This window comes from Nannobrachium achirus (genome assembly GCF_963921795.1).
Source record: "Nannobrachium achirus genome assembly, chromosome: 7".
NCBI lineage: Eukaryota > Metazoa > Chordata > Actinopteri > Myctophiformes > Myctophidae > Nannobrachium > Nannobrachium achirus.
Window position 1 is genome coordinate 52,383,388 of NC_137816.1, and position 16,943 is coordinate 52,400,330.

At 42.8% G+C, this 16,943-nt stretch overlaps 1 protein-coding gene across 1 annotated transcript in view; it reads left to right on the forward strand.

The window, feature by feature from the left end:
• Positions 1-16,600, forward strand: part of tmco3 (transmembrane and coiled-coil domains 3) — a 17,071-nt gene extending 471 nt beyond the window's left edge. Inside the window, exons 2-15 of the mRNA XM_080730487.1 lie at positions 1,231-1,332; positions 1,785-2,074; positions 3,239-3,406; positions 5,309-5,488; positions 5,944-6,144; positions 6,593-6,721; positions 7,421-7,513; positions 8,419-8,605; positions 9,698-9,815; positions 10,432-10,627; positions 11,424-11,574; positions 11,702-11,781; positions 13,893-14,042; positions 14,768-16,600. Of these exons, the coding sequence (XP_080586613.1) occupies positions 1,805-2,074; positions 3,239-3,406; positions 5,309-5,488; positions 5,944-6,144; positions 6,593-6,721; positions 7,421-7,513; positions 8,419-8,605; positions 9,698-9,815; positions 10,432-10,627; positions 11,424-11,574; positions 11,702-11,781; positions 13,893-14,042; positions 14,768-14,881 (2,037 nt within the window). The 5' untranslated portion in view covers positions 1,231-1,332; positions 1,785-1,804 and the 3' untranslated portion in view covers positions 14,882-16,600. The remainder of the gene's footprint in view (positions 1-1,230; positions 1,333-1,784; positions 2,075-3,238; positions 3,407-5,308; positions 5,489-5,943; positions 6,145-6,592; positions 6,722-7,420; positions 7,514-8,418; positions 8,606-9,697; positions 9,816-10,431; positions 10,628-11,423; positions 11,575-11,701; positions 11,782-13,892; positions 14,043-14,767) is intronic.
• Positions 16,601-16,943: the final 343 nt, after the last annotated feature.

Below are 16,943 nucleotides of genomic sequence, written 5' to 3' on the forward strand. Positions count from 1 at the left end.
TATTTGTAATTTGCTTGAGTATTTACAATACCTTTACTTCTACTCCAATACATCTCGGATCCAAATATTGTACTTTTACTCCACCACATTTATTTCAAAACTATAGTTAGTTACTATGTAGATTGTTATTATTAGGCTATTACAAAACATACAATAACCACTTCAGCCCAATTTTTTCATAGTGAGTGACGCATTGTGTGCTTGTAGATCTATTTTCAAAAGATTATATAAAATGTATATAACATTTTGAAAATAGATTTATTTATATGATACATTTGAAAACTTGTGAAATGGGACATTCTGCATAATGAATGACTAATGTAGCCTACTTTCTACTTTTGGTACTTTAAGTACATTTTGATGCCAACACATATTCATGCTTTTACTCAGATACATTTTTTAATTTCTGACTTGTATTTTTAATACTATTGCAGTATTGATACTTTTACTCAAGTAAAACATTTGAGGAGTACTTTTTTCCACCCCTGGGGGAAGGGGAGGAGGTGTGGTGCTCCTGTGGCACAAGAGCATGATTGTTTTTGCTTCCTCATTCATACTGGAGTAGTTGAGCTCAGAGCCAAGCATTGCACACATCTCACAGGTAGCTATATAGTCTCCTATTAACCGTTTGCATTATCTGTAACATGACTCATTTCTGGGATAGACAGTTACTATGTTATTACATTACAGTCTGCGTTCACACCTAATCTGGGTTATTTTGTTGTGTGATGTATCATGTATGTTGCCTGCAAAGTGTTGTTTGAGGTATAGTTCCTGTGGAATCTGCTCTCGGCAAGGCATGCTGAATAAAGGCATTATCTGCATTCTAGACATATGGGTCTCGTATTATTCAGTTAAGAGCCTAACTTTAATTCAACTTTAATTCATGTGATATATTTGTTTATTTATTATCTTCAAGTAGGATAGGCAATGCCGTTGCCTGTGTTGGCCTAGACACGTACAAAGAAGTGGGAATGTGAGGTATTATTACTGAACAACTATTTAGGCCTAATTACATAATTATATACAGTGTAGGTAGGCTATATAATGCTTTGTCCATGTCGGCCTAGACATGTACAAACAAGTTGGACTGAGAATGTGAGGTACTAATACTATGGAACTTATTTAGGACTAAATAGGTCTCTCTCTCTCTCTCTCTCTCTCTCTCTCTCTCTCTCTCTCTCTCTCTCTCTCTCTCTCTCTCTCTCTCTCTCATTCTGTGTGTTTCAGAACAGTGAGTTCATTGATTGTGCTGCTGCTGAGTAGCTGCAGTCCAGTCATTGGAAAAGGGATAGTGAAGTGTTTCAGAAAATAAGACTCATGCTCACAGAGGTACAGGTTTAACTTGTTCAATTCCAAATGGAATTAAATCATTATTCAACCGTAGTTACTGTAATGTGTTATGTAGAATACAATGCATGGCATGAAATTCATGGCGAAGATACGCCCTTTAAAATCAAGTGGATTGGACAGAGTGCGGGAGGCTTTGAGAAGCCACTCAAAACTGTAAGTTAGGCGTTATTAAATTGTTGATAGTTATGTTTGAGTGGCTCCTTAGATCCCAGAATAAACATGTGTTTCAGCTTGAACTGTTATTTATCTAGTGATTGTATTGTAGGCTGCTGTATTGTAAGCTCTAATGGACCACACCCCAAAGAACAACCTGCCCCCTGAGATTGCGATCTAACGTGTCACATGAACTGTGAAGTCTCTTGTCAGCTCTCTCCCTATCGCTCCAATTCCACATTCTCTCTCTCTATTCTCCTGTGTTGACTCTCTTTAAGCCACCGAAGTAGAGGATTGGATGCAGGTCGTGCATGTACTGCTGTGCCTTGGCCTGGTGGGGCCGCTGGTGGGAGCTCTCGCCACGCTGCAGAAGGACCAGGTAGCCCAGCATGCCATCAAGCTCCACCGGGGCCGAGGGGCCACTCACGGCCGCAGCTGGGTGGCCAACAACTGCAAGCGGCTGGTGGGCCTCCTGCGGCAGAAGAACGTGGTGGTCCGGAAGCTGGCTGTAGCAGCAGACGTTGTAGAACGAGACCACTCACTTTCAGAACCCGAGAAGCTCTTCCAAGTAGGAACCAGACTCTGAATAACTAAAAATATGAACTATAAGTCTCATTCTCATTCTATATGCAGCAATTTGTTTGCCATAACTTAAACCAGGGGTCTTCAACATTTTCAGGCCAAGGACCCCTTAGTTGAGAGAGAGATGAAGCAGGGACCCCCCAAAACCTTTTCATAGATTCCATATAGTTTCATCGTTTGAAAGCACAATCATCATATTTTGGATTTTGGATTCATGTTAATTTGTGTTTTCAGATATTTAAAGTTGTACCATGTAACTTTTTTTATAAAACAAATCTTAAAATTGTCCTAACTCTTAAATCGCTAAAGTTTTAGAACACCCACTCCGTTATTTTCAGCTTCTGAAGCCTTCTCTTTATATGTTTTCTATGATCCTGACCGGGGTCCGGTTTTCGCGCAAAAATTACGTCATCATACACTATCGGCCAATCACAGCGAGGGTTATACACTGCCGGCCAATCACAGCGCATCTTGAAGTGGGGTCGCTAGCTATCACAATAGGGCGGCCATATTTGTAGGCGCCCGTGTGTCTCTATCTATACTCGGGTGAAACACTCTGTTTCTCCGGAATGCCTGAACGCACAGGAACCAGGGACCCCTCTAAAGATAGATCTCGGCGAGGTGGAGGCAGACGCGGGGGTGACGCGGGGGTGTGAGGCCCGGTCCGCGGCGAAAAACGGCCGAAAGACGCGGACGCTACTGACCACTAGTTGAGCAACTTACACAGTATAGCTTTAACCACTTGAACTGTCAATACTTGACCTTTCACTCTGTACTCAGTCTGCTCTTTTTCCCTTCTATACCAAAGCTTTTTGCCGAAAATAGCCGATCTACAAGCTCACTGTGAGCTTGTAGATCTGCTATTTTTGGCTAAAGTTCTCCGAATATGGACGCTAGGCCTAGGGTGCAAGTAGTTCATATAAAAAAGGAGAAAAAAAGGTTTCTATCACTCAAAGATTTAGACAATTTTAATGTTAAATCCTAGCAGTACAATGCCTTGAGCCTGTTGAAGAATATTTTGCCACTTACAGTGTATTTAAGATAAGATGTCACCCTTGTTTACGAGAGAGGTTAGAAGGAAGTGGGAGGAGGCAACGGATGCTTCTCTATTCTTTCACTAATCTTGCTTTTTATCCCCGCCTATTTCCAGGTGCACACGCTGGAGGTGTTCCAGAAAGAGCTGAACGAGAGCGAGCGCTCCGTCTTCCAAGCGGTCCATGGCCTGTGGAGGGCCCTTCAGGGGGACTACAGAGATGTGGTCAACATTAAGGAGAGCAGCCGACAGAGACTGGAGGCCCTCAGGGAGGCAGCCATCAAAGTGAGCTCAGGGGGGGGTTGGGTGATCATAAGTAGTTTACCTATGTGTGTGGAGACTGGAGAGTTTGTTCAGTTTGAAAATGAAAACACTACACATTCTACCAGCTATATGACAGCTGGCCAATCAGCACAGATAACATGGAGTGATGGGCTGTACTGGCACCTCTCTGGATGACAAGCTGAATAGGGATGGGACGATATGAAAATTTCATATCACGATTATTGTGACAAAATAAATCGCGATTAACGATATTATCACGATAATCAAAATCCATTATCCTGGGGTGGAACATTTGCCAAAAAATAGCAGATCTACAAGCTCACAACGCGTCGCCTTGCGGCTATTTTTTGGCAAAGACATTTGATAGGGAGTGAAAAAAAGACTGTATCAAGTATGTATATTATCAGTACCTTTTACCAATTATAGAGGGTTTAAGTGGTACCGGATATGCAGCTCGGCAAATAAAAGGTAAATTGATCCCAATGCATGACGGAGGACGATATCACAATAAATTAAATCTCCACGATACGATTATCGTGAGTGTTTTTTATCACGATAAACGATAATATCGCTTATCGTCCCATCCCTAAAGCTGAAGGACTGTTAGTGGACTGCAGCTTGGCATTCAACGGAACACCATAGTCACCATGTTGCGTCCGAACGCATAATGGGAGGTGAGCTTCCCTCCCTCCAGGAACTGTACAAGAAGAGGTGGTTACTACACACTGTGTAGTCCAAGCGCACCGCATGATCAAGGACATGCAGGACGATAACGATGGAGCTTGCACAAAAACAAATTTCACCTACTGCACTTTACACCTCTAAACTTTGATGTGACAATAAAGTTGATTCTGATTTTCTGATTGAAACCCTCTGAGGCTGAGCGTAAGCCTCAGAGGTTTATGTTAAATAATTCACTGTGTTGAAACTCAGCTGCAAAACTGCTGCTTCAGATAATGTAGAAGTCTCCAGGCGCAAAGGAACTAAAACACTGCAGAAAACAGCAACCTTTGATGGATCGCAGAATGCCTATGTAATTTTAAGGCTGGCAGCCAGCAGCACATGCAGTGTTTTCACAACTCCCTCCCAACACTGCAGGGAAATCCCAAGGGGAGTAGCTTCTTATTTACCAGGGCAGTTTTCTATGCTGGTATGTTGAATCTTAGATGATGTTGAAGTTCTTCTTAAAACCACACAGCAAATTCTTACAGAACAATTGAACTATGCAGAACCAAGGTCCAGTAATGTGGAGTCAAGGAAGTACAGGCGTACAGTATGACAATATTTATTTGTAGTAAGGCAGACTCACTTATTTTTATTCTAATTACACTGTTGAGTAAGGAAGAAGTCATGCTTATATTATTGTAGCTTTATTTAGCAGCAAGAGCTGCAAATACCATTTGTCCAGGCTGAAATGCCTGTGACTGAGGTTGGATACACGAGGGCTTGATTGATTGATTGATTGATTGATTAAATACTTTATTAGCAGTTTGCATATGAAAAGCACAGGAAAGTACAGACAACATTATAGCTTGTTTACATTGGGGTCAACAACTTGTTTACATTGGAGGCAACAGTCAATGCCTGGGTGATAATCTATATTCATTGTCTTAACTGACTGGATGAAGCCCATAGAGCAGCATGAATAATGATTTTTACTTCATCTTATGATGGTGTCGCTCCCCAAAAATAATAATTGGTCTGTGAGCATAATTCTCAATAAGTTAAACGACTCAATCAGTTACCATTAATTCCTGCTTTTCTGTCCTCGATAATAACCTGTTAAAAAGTGTCTTGGTCTATGTGTTGTCTATGTGTTGTCTGAATGTATGCTGTCGTGAACATTGTCACGTTGTATTTCCCTCATCTTGCCCGTGTGTTTGTTTGTTTTGTATCTTTCAGGAGGAACAGGAGTTTGTGGAACTAATGGCGGCTGAGAAGCACCAGCAGGAAGCTGTAAAGATCGCTCAAGCTCAGAACAAGACGCTGTCTATGTTGGACGAGATCCTGGAGGACGTCCGCAGGGCAGCGGACCGCCTGGAGGAGGAGATAGAGGAGCACGCCTTTGACTACAACAAACAGGTCAGCACAGGACCATATATGGACTTCAAATGACCTATACTAGGGATGGGACCATATGAACCTTTCATCATGTCACGATTATTGTGGCCAAAATAACAGCGATTAATGACATTATCGTGATCAACATATGCTTAAAACGCTTTTATTAACCACTAGAACCCCAGCGTCCATATTCTGAGGTGAACATTCGCCAAAAATAGTCTATCTACAAGCTAAAGCTACAAGCTAAATAAATAAATATTTTTGCAGGTCCGTTTTACTAAGTATTAGGGGTTTAAGTGTTACCGGATATGCAGCTCAAATGATGTATGACGAAGGACAATTTCACAATAATGTAAAATCTCTTTGAAAAAAAAATAAACAAAGACAGTGATAAATCACAATTTTGGAATGATGAAAAAAGAAAAGAAAAAAATACAGACAGTGCAAACCCTGACAGCTAGTCTGCTGTGTAGATGAAGGGAGTGAACGTGGAGGCCGTACTGCGGGTGGAGGAGGACGAGGAGGACGGAGGGAAGAGGAAGAACGTCTCCAGAAGGAGAGAGGTGGAGGATGACCTGGGTCTGAGCATGCTCATCGACTCCCAGAACAACCAGTACGTGCTGACCAAACCACGGGATTCCACCATGCCAAGAGCAGACCACCACTTCATTAAGGTCAGTGCTTCCTCCTACCTCACCCTACAGCAGGGGTCTTCAACTTTTTCAGGGCAAGGACCCCTTAGTTGAGAGATGAAGCAGGGACCGGACCCCCACAACCTTTTCATAGATTCCATATACATTTTAGTTTCATCGTTTGACAGCATATCATTCATTAAAAGCACCCATTATGTTTTCTAGTGACTCATACTACTTCTAACCTGCATCGTTCCTGACTGGGCCAAGTAATGATGTTTGCCATTTGCTGCTCTATCCACACATCTATGTTGCCCTTGTTCAGTCTATAAAATATGTGCTGTGTGTGTGTGTGTGTGTGTGTGTGTGTGTGTGTGTGTGTGTGTGTGTGTGTGTGTGTGTGTGTGTGTGTGTGTGTGTGTGTGTGTGTGTGTGTGTGTGTGTGTGTGTGTGTGTGTGCGCGTGTGCGTGTGTGTGTGTCCGTCCCCAGGACCTGGTGTCAGTGGTGATGCTGTCCCTGCCCTGTGGCTGGCTCTGTTCTCTGATGGGTCTCCCCCCCATGTTTGGATACATCATCTGTGGGGTCCTATTAGGACCCTCTGGACTCAACAGCATCAAGGTGTGTGTGTGTGTGTGTGTGTGTGTGTGTGTGTGTGTGTGTGCGTGCGTGCGTGCGTGCGTGCGTGCGTGCGTGCGTGCGTGCGTGCGTGCGTGCGTGCGTGCGTGCGTGCGTGCGTGCGTGCGTGCGTGCGCGTGCGTGTGTCTGTGTGTGTGTGAATATGGAATGCACAGGTGCTTGTATGACTAGATCGGAGGTGTTTTCCAAATCTTCAAGGAATTACATCTGGCTTGGATCAACTTTAAACATTAAGCACTATATGCACTGCAATGCTCCCATCATTTGTGAGATGCTTTTTTTTGAGCGGTGGTCACAACGCTCCTATACGTGGCCGTGTGTGTGGGTCTGTCTGTCTGCGTGTCTGTCTGTCTTTCTGTCTGTCTGTCTGTAGCCTGCAGTAACCTTTTCTGACCACACATGTTAAGGGAGGGGCGCTGTTGTTCAGGCCAGGCCAGACCAGGCACACACACACACACACACACGCACGCACACACACACACACACACACAGGGGGGAAGGGGGGGGGGGGGGAACCACCGCTCAGTTCACACGGGTGTGATTTTTTCTTTTTCATTTGGTAACCAACCACAGAAAGCGATATAATAAGAATGTTACGCTGCAGCTTCTTGTCTATAAGCTGTCTATTATTAAGTTGTCTATAAGCTTGACTTGACGCTTGACTTTCTCCTTGCCTTACAGTCTATGGTTCAAGTGGAGACTCTAGGGGAGTTGGGTGTATTCTTTACTCTCTTCATGGTCGGATTGGAGTTCTCCCCCGAACGCCTGCACAAGGTTAACAAAACAGATGCTATCCTATGTATAATACTCCTGCATTTGTGCTCCCCTTGTTTTCTGCTGAAATATGGATGTCTATCTTTCCAAGTTAAAGTCACTTGGAGGTGGACACGTAATATACCAGTATGGTATTTGTGACTTTGACTTCTTATGGCGCTTTTCCATTCCATAGAACCAGCTCAACTGGACTTGACAGACCTTGTCGATATAGCTAGTTGTCACAGAGATGTCCACCCCTCTGCGTAGGAGCTAGGAGGGTGCTAAAGTTAAAGGTAATGCTGGCGCTAAACTACTGTCTGGTAATAATCTCTATTTAACCTGTGCTGTTCAACGAAAAGTTTACAACATGAACAACAGACCATTCATTTGCTCTACATTGATTCCTTTCACGTTTACAACATCTAGTTTAAAGGCGTATTCGGGAGATTCCTTGCGGTATAGTACAGGACTCTGTCCTTCGAGTAACGATTCTCAGACGAATCAATAGTCCACAGTGTTTTAAAAACACCTTTATGTATTGCCAGAGCTCACTTGGAACCTTGGCCTTGTCCTTTTACAGTATATGTTACCGTTGCTTAATTAATGTCTTGTGTATAGAACATTGAATTACCTTGTTGATTAAAGATGCACAAATAAAGTTTTCTTGCCTAGCCTTGCCTTGACAGAGGTGATACCAAACAAGTAGAGTTGAGACAGTTTTATGCAATGGAAGGACACCATTTACAGGAGTTGATGAGATTCTACTTTGTAGTATTCCTTTAATCTTTAAACCGAGCTGAAATCCCTCCCTACGCATCAGTTATATACAGTATGTGCATTGCATCACCACCAGCTCATATACAGTATATACTCAACATAAGACCGCCAGTACATAATATCTCTATCTACGGATATGCATACAGGTGTGGAAGACCTCGGTGCAGGGAACATGCTACCTGAGCCTGCTGATGGTGGGGGCTGGCCTGTTATGGGGACAGGTCCTGCGTATTCGCCCCACCCAGACGGTCTTCATCTCCACGTGTCTCTCACTGTCCAGCACTCCGCTGGTGTCACGCTTCTTAGCTGGGGGAGCCAGAGGGGAGAGGGAAGGTACTGTCTGGAAGAGCCATGTGTTTGTTTTGAGAACAGCTACATGCTTTGTGGTTTAAAAGCACGTTCTCAACCTGTGGTTCGCAGATGATTAACTTAACTGTTTTCTCATTCAACAGTAAAGAAACCAACATAAATGTTAAGTGTATAGAGGGTATCTGCACATTTCTAAAGTGACAATTTAAGGACTTTTTATTACCTCTAAAATGAAAAAATAATCATTGGCCAAATTGTCAAATATTAGAGGAAGAAATTGTGAAAACTGCTCTCAAGAATGCTTTTAAAAATATTTTAAGCGAGAAATAGACAACGTAGTATCAGAAAATGGATTCTATCGAATCAGCACTTCCTTGTTTTTCAAGGCGACCGTGCCGCGCTGGGGGGACGCCCAGCGCAGCACTTGTGGAACACTTCCAGCCATCTGTAAACAAGGAAATACTTTGTTTTGTTTTTAGTTTTGAGTCAAATTATCAATTTTATTTAGTAGCCGGGTAATAAGCGGGATAAATACTGGCTCCTTGGGGGTTGTCCATAATATAACATCCCTTCGAACTGATAACTCCCCTCTGCGCAGTCCGTCGGGATGTTATATATGGACAACCCCTGCGGATCCAGTATTTATCCCTTACATAACTACTGTAGCACATTTGCAGTGGTTGGTGGTGGTCTCCATACTCTTCTACTGAGACATATCAACCCTGGTAGAACAACTATTGGTGCAATTAACTCTCTCCATCAGAAGGGGGAGACAACTACACATAAAAATGTGTGGATTGTAGCTTCAATTTCGCAGAGTGCCCAAAGGCCCAAAGCTCTACAGTAATTCAATGTCAAAGATACAATTATAAACACTTGTGTTTTATATCCAAGTATACATTGTTTGTTTGTGGCTGTGGCTGTGGCTGTGGGTGTGTTCATATTTATGCAGAGCAGGGCAGGTCTCTTTGTACTGCTCACGTGTGTGTGTGTGTGTGTGTGTGTGTGTGTGTGTGTGTGTGTGTGTGTGTGTGTGTGTGTGCGTGTGCGTGTGCGTGTGTGCGTGTGCGTGTGCGTGTGTGTGTGTGTGCGTGCGTGTGCGCGAACATGCAACAGGTGAGCTGGACTACAGCAGTGTTCTCCTGGGGATGCTGGTGATGCAGGACGTTCAGCTTGGTCTCTTTATTGCCGTCATGCCCTCCCTGATCCAAGCACAGAGTGGAGATGTAGACAGGTCAGTCGGTACATTAGTGAGCAGGACGAAGAGGCCTGCCTTTTTATCCTGGCATTCCATTTTGGGGCATCACGTCGTTATTATATTAACACACACTGTCCTTTAAGTCAGACCTGGGCATTGTACGGCCCTTTGGTTCCGTGTAGGGTTAATGGCAAATTACAAAATAAACACATTTTGTAATTTTACCTCATGCATGGACTAAAGCTGCATTGCTTTTATTTTGATGTTTTTTATTCACATACTGTACATATGTACAGTATGCAATGCGTACATCAGCATGTGTGCGTGACCATTGGATCGTTGTCTCAATAACAAGCAGGGGGTCCGACTGGTCACAAGTCAAGACGACTTGCCTTACCTGACCCATAAAAAATGGCTAAAAAAGAAAGGTTGATGCCGAATGCCGGGTTTTCAACAAAAAATTGACTTTTAAGTATTTATTTACTGAAGTCGGAGGTAAAGCTGTGTGTTTAGTTTGCGGGGAGCACATTTTGCGGGGAGCACTGCCTTTTGGCCCGGCCCCCCACAATATTTTCTGTTGTTCATATGGCCCCGTGGAAAATATAATTGCCCACCCCTGCTTTAAGTCCTGTGCTTTCTTTTCATGAAGCAGTCTTCTGTATGGAGGGTTGCGGGTGCTCTTCCTCCTGGCACAAGTGCTGGTCTCTCTGGCTGCGGTGTTGCTGTTTTGTGCCTTGCTCAAGTCCTTCCTCATCGGCCCCTACTACAAGAGACTGCATGCCGAGAGCAAGGGCAACAAGGAGATCCTGGTGGTGGGGATGACTGCATTCGTCTTCTTCATGCTGACGGTATATACAGTATTATGCTATAATCTTTGGCCCTCCTTCCTTCGCAACTTCAAGCTGTGATTTAAAAGTGTGTTGTGCAAAAAACGCGTTGATTCGGCTTTAGTCTTTCATAAGCGCTTCTTTTTGCTATTCACCACACTTTGATTCTATGTTATTGTCCTTCCTTCTCTTCCTCTACTCAGGGGCGTCACACCAAATTCTGGGCCCTGGGTACAAGGATTCACTGCGGGCCTCCCATGAATGTTCTTCATAGGGGGAGGGCTGTTTAGACTGGGAACACATTATTACGCATTATTTTGTGCTTTAACTATTGAAAAATAGCAGATATACAAGCTCACAGCGCGGCACCAAGTGCTGTGTTGCGAGCTTGTAGATCTGCTATTTTTGAAGAATCTTGAAAATTTGTGCAATAAAAACTTATGTTTCTATGTCAGTGGTGCTGAAACCTTTTCATGTGAAGGACCCCCAAAATGATATGCATTTGGCCACGGACCCCCATCTCAAAGTTTTAAATTTCAAGGACCCCCAGAAGCAAAACTTTAGTTACAAATGTTCGCTTAAAAATAAACATATTCAAATATTTTGCACACATTTTCACGACTTTTAAAAAATAGCAGATCTACAAGCTCGCAGCGCGGCTGTGAGCTTGTATATCTGCTATTTTTCAATAGCTAAAAGTATATAAAATAATTAAGGCCCCTCCACCTTGGGCCCTAGTAACTCAGTCCCACTCCCCCCTCCCCCCTTGTGACGCCCCTTCCTCTACTAATGTCAGATAAACATGTGTTCCCTATAGGTGACAGAGTCCCTGGACATCTCCATGGAGCTGGGCTGCTTCCTGGCCGGAGCGCTGCTCTCCTCCCAGGGTCACATGGTCACAGCGGAGGTCTTGGGATGCATCGAGCCGATAAGAGATTTCCTGGCCATCATCTTCTTTGCCTCCATCGGTTAGATCCAGCGTCTCATTTCAGCTGAGGCAGCTCCGTTCTCACGTATATTCACGTAGCAGTCAGTACCTTGTTTCATTGTGAGACCACTCTTAAGATGTGATCTGTGCTCTGTGCTCTGCTTCAGGTCTCCATGTGTTCCCTACGTTTGTCCTGTACGAGCTCACCATCCTGCTGGTACTGACGTTCACCTTGGTCATCATGAAGGTATAACAGAGTTACTTGTTCTCTCTCTCTCTCTCTCTCTCTCTCTCTCTCTCTCTCTCTCTTTCACACACACACACACACACACACACACACACACACACACACACACACACACACACACACACACACACACACACACACACACACACACACATACACACACACCAGGGATGGGATGATATGAAAATTGAATATCACGATTATTGTGACAAAAGAAAACGCGATTTACGATAGTATCACGATAATCAAAAAACATTATCCTGGGGCAGAACATTTGCCAAAAAATAGCCGATCTACAAGCTCACAACACGTTGTGAGCTTGTAGATCGGCTATTTTTGGGCAAAGACATTTGAAGACATAGAGAGTGAAAAAAAGACTATCAAGTACGTATAAGTACCTTTTACCAATTATAGAGGGTTTAAGTGGTACCGGATATGCAGCTCTGCAAATAAAAGGTGAATCGATCCCAGTGCATGACGGAGGACGATATCACGATAAATTAAATCTCCACGATACGATTATTGTGAGTGTTTATTATCACGATAAACAATAATATCGCTTATCGTCACATCCACAACACACACACACACACACACACTCTTGTAACTGTAATTCCTCCCCTCAGTCACTCCTCTCCCACCTCATTCCTGTCTGGTCCTGACACACAACAGGACCCCCTGCTAGAGTGAGAGGACCCCCTGCAGACCTATAAGCTCCATGAGCAATATATTTTCAGAGTGTGACTGGAGGCTGCACTCATGGACATGCAGGTCGATGCTCCACTGTTTACGGACTATGACCAACCACACTATGCCAACACTGGTGCACCAAATGGGATGATCCTCTGCCCCGTTCCAGTTCACCCTCTACACCTCAGACCTCAGAAAGGAGGGACTTGCCATCGACATCGTTTTGTAGTGTGAACCAGTTGCAGCGTGACATCACTTGGCTCTTTTCGGCTACACGATTTAAGTGAAGCGTGCCGTGCACTGGAGGTAGTACTAACGGGAGTTCTGGGAAGGAGCAAGCGGTGCTGCTGCTCTGGGCTGGTCAAGCTGAGGTGATACTGGAAACTAGAACAGCACAACACTTCAATGTTTAACAATTTAAGCTTTGTGTGTGTCTGTTCTATGATGTAGTGAACAAGGGGGGGGTTCCACGTCACAGACTAAGATAGTGGTTTGCATCTCACTCCTTTGATATGCTACTAGGTGATCAGATTTGTAAATGTAGATGATCAATTGAGTTGATCAGAAAGAACCATTATTAACCATTACAGTTTGATGTATTTAAAACCACTTAAGACCTATGCTGTACTTAGTCCTCATGATGCGACATGTGGTGATCTTTTTTTTTTTTTTTTTTTTACAAACGTGACCATTTTAGCCTAGAAAAACATTGACAAAATACGAATGCTAGGTTGAAAGAAATTGGTTAAATTATTGACTTACTTTCCGCTTGTGTTATTTTCATTCGTAGCCTATACTAAGACGTAAATTTCAGTGGTATTTGTCACTGACCAAAACTGTTTCCCACCCCTCGACTAAAGTGTAGCGTGCGAGAGCAGCAGGATGAGAGATGTTGAGCTGTTGATGCCAACAGGATCAACAAGCTCAACAGGAACACGGCTCCGTTATGGGAGTGGAGCTTGATCCTGTTGGAAAGGAGGATGCTACTAAACTGCTGAGGATTATAAACAGTCCCTCTCACCCCCTGCATCGGTTGTGGAGGGACATACCCGTAGGAGCACCTTCAGCAGCAGACTGATAACACTACAGTTACACCACTGCACATTGCAAGGAGCTCCTTTTGTGGACTGTATATCTCCCCACTCCTTGCTAGGTGCCCTGTAAACCATGACCCTGGACTCTTCTTTTGGATTATTTCAAAACATTTCCAGAATACATTCCCCAAATTTGGGAACCACTGGTGTACAGGGTAGTGCAGGGCAGTACAGTATGGTTCGGCTGGTAGCTGGTGTTTACTGTATATAGTGTTCCTATCTTTAATTTTCTATCCTGTAACTACTGAGTAAATGTATGCAGATTTTCTCATTTTTTTATACCTTTATTACAAAAATATCTTCTCTTATCTTATGACCTTCTCCTAGTTCCTCATGGCTGTGCTGGTGCTTTCGGCCATCTTGCCAACAGGCTCGCGACACATCCGCTGGATCGTGTCGGCCGGCCTGGCCCAGGTCAGCGAGTTCTCCTTTGTCCTGGGCAGCCGTGCCAGGCGCACCGGCATCATCTCCAGAGAGGTCAGTATGCTGCAGCTCAAAGGCCTGCTACTGTGACTGGTTCATCTGGTTCAACTGCCCATTAGGGATGGGACGATATGAAAATGTCAGGTCACGATTGTTGTGACCAAAGTCAAGAAAGTACGATGATATCATCTTGATAATCAATATATCCACAACATCCATATCCTTTGGCGGAACATTTGCCAACATGATGGATTGCAGCTTTAACTTGAAGAGTGTCAGCGGGTTTCGCCAATGTCAAATATGAGGCATCGTTATCTGTATTGAGTCGATCATTACCAGCACCCCTATTTTCCAGCATCTTATCTGTGTTCCTCTGTTTATTTATGTTCCATCCAAGTCTGGAATTCAAAATGTACTTGAGTAAAAGTAGAAAAGTATTGGCATCAAATTGTACTAAGTTTTCAAATGTATGAAAATCTTTTGAAAATCGCTGATCTACAAGCTATATTTTCAAATGGCCGAGATGTACATAGTGCTGAAGTGGTTAATGTATGTTTTGTAATAATAATCCAAATCTACAAAGTAACTAGTAACTAAAGTGCAAGTAAAGTACAAATACCTCAAAATTGTACTTAAGTACAGTACTTGAGTAAATGTACTTTACACCACTGACTCTCTCTCTCCCTCTCTCTCTCTCTCTCTCTCTCTCCCTCTCTCTCTCTCTCTCTCTCTCTCTCTCTCTCTCTCTCTCTCTCTCTCTCTCTCTCTCCCTCATTCAGGTGTATCTTCTGGTTCTCAGTGTCACCACTCTGAGTCAGCTGTTGGCACCTGTACTATGGAGAGCTGCCACGCACAAATGGGTTCCCCGAGTGGAACGCAAAACACTCAGCTGACACGACACGATCTAGAACCAGAGGGCAGGGATATGCACCCCTGCAAAATTCCAGGTTGGCATTTCGTGAAGCAGCTATCGTTTACACCATTTGCACTAGAACTTAGTGTGCTGATGTCAGCTTACGAAAAGAATGTAATATGATCTGTTCTGTTATTATGTGTAGTTGTTCCACATGAACTAAATAGGTACTCTTCTTCTTGGCTGGCTGTCCAGCAGCAGTCTTGAGATATGCATTACAAAAAACCCTAGTACTTAAACTGTGACGATAAATATTAGAATGCTATATTTAAAACGTATGTGGATGACCAATTACATACTATACGTATATCCATTACATATATGGGACCTCTGGAGATATTTAATACTTTATGGAATCCCTTTGTTAGGGATGCAGTATGACGCTTATTGCATCTACGTTAGTAGATGCTGCACAGGTGATCCTGCTTGCCGTCGTGCGGTCTAAGAGATTGATGGGTGATGTTGGCATTAGAGCACATCAGTAACTAAATAGCTATGACTGTGTCAGAGCGTCATAATTGTTTGACATTTTTACAGCCTCAGAGGGTAAAACTATCACAGAGGATTGTGTGTTGTTCCTCTCATTCTTCTGACATACACTGACAACCTCCAAGCCTTAGAAGCACCTTTCCTGGAACTGTCAATGTGCATACAGTAACTACTGTATCAAAAAGAGACACAGAGAATAACTTTGTGCTACCAGTGCTACCAATATTTGATTCATTTCTCTGTCAAACATTGGAAATAAGGACATCTGCCCGTATATTACGCTGACTGGTTATTTCCACTTTTAACCTGGCGTCCGCCGCCCGTATGTTGCAGATGTCATTATAGGGGAAAATGGTCAAACATAGCACATCTATTAGCTGCACACATTGTGTTGCAGTGCAACACGTGTGAGCTTATACATCTGCTATTGAGATGAGACATGGTTAGGCAAAACGTAGATGCATGCATTAAAGTTAAAATAAAACTGATGCTTTCTTGTTGACAACTTCCAACCTCACGGGGTAGGCAGACAAGGCACACACGATTATTGTTTAATTTCTCATTGTTAATCTGATTAATTTAGTTTTTAATTTCATCCATTAGCAGCACCACCAGCACTTTTTATCTTCAACGTTGACCAATAGATCATTCACTAAGCTTTTTGAACGGTCATATATATAATTTGTTTTGTTTGTTAAATGTGTTCACGAACTTCACATTCCGGACGTTTGAGACTTTGAGTACAGTTTGTATCTGCTGTGTTGTGTTATGTGAAGGACTTACTTTGTCATGAATATACCGCAGGGAATCTATGTTGGATGACAGATTTGAAAGCAATATATTGTGCTTTGCTTTTATTCTCTTTTTTTGTTTTTGTTTTGGAGCTTGTTTCCTTGCAGAATCTGGGAAAAATGTTAAGTTACATATAAGAAAGGAAGAAGTGAGAGAAATACTATAGTATTAAAGTAGAAAGTTGGTCAAAGTAATGACATATTATTGTTGTATTCACTCAACTTTGATATGTTTAAAGAAAATACTACATGATACTTCGGAATGTCTTTTTTGCCCAACCATATTTTGAAATACAAGAAAGACTGACTTTATATTTGTCCTTAAAGTCCATTCATAATGTGCCTGTGCCATATTAACCGCCTGTAAGATAGCTGTTATTATTGTTATATGAATGTTTGATATTTTATATAAAATATGAATGTTTGTCTGGGAGTTTGTTAACAAAGTTTCTGTATTTTGGGAAATGCTTTGAGGCGAAATTGTTATATTTTGGTTCATCGTGAACGTGAGTGACAACCATATGACTTGAATTCAGTCAGACTACAGTAGCTTAATTTTGTACTTCGGTTATTTTTGGTTTATTTATTAAAGTTTGTGTGAGTAAGAAAGTATTTACTTTGTGAATGTAAGTACAGTCTTTGTCTTGGACACTGGAGGTCAGTGGAGGAGGCAATCTTACAAAAGAAGAAAAATATAGTTACAGTATATAATGGAACTTTTCAGACCTCAGTCTGTCTCTACTGCTTCTGCTACAGCTGGAG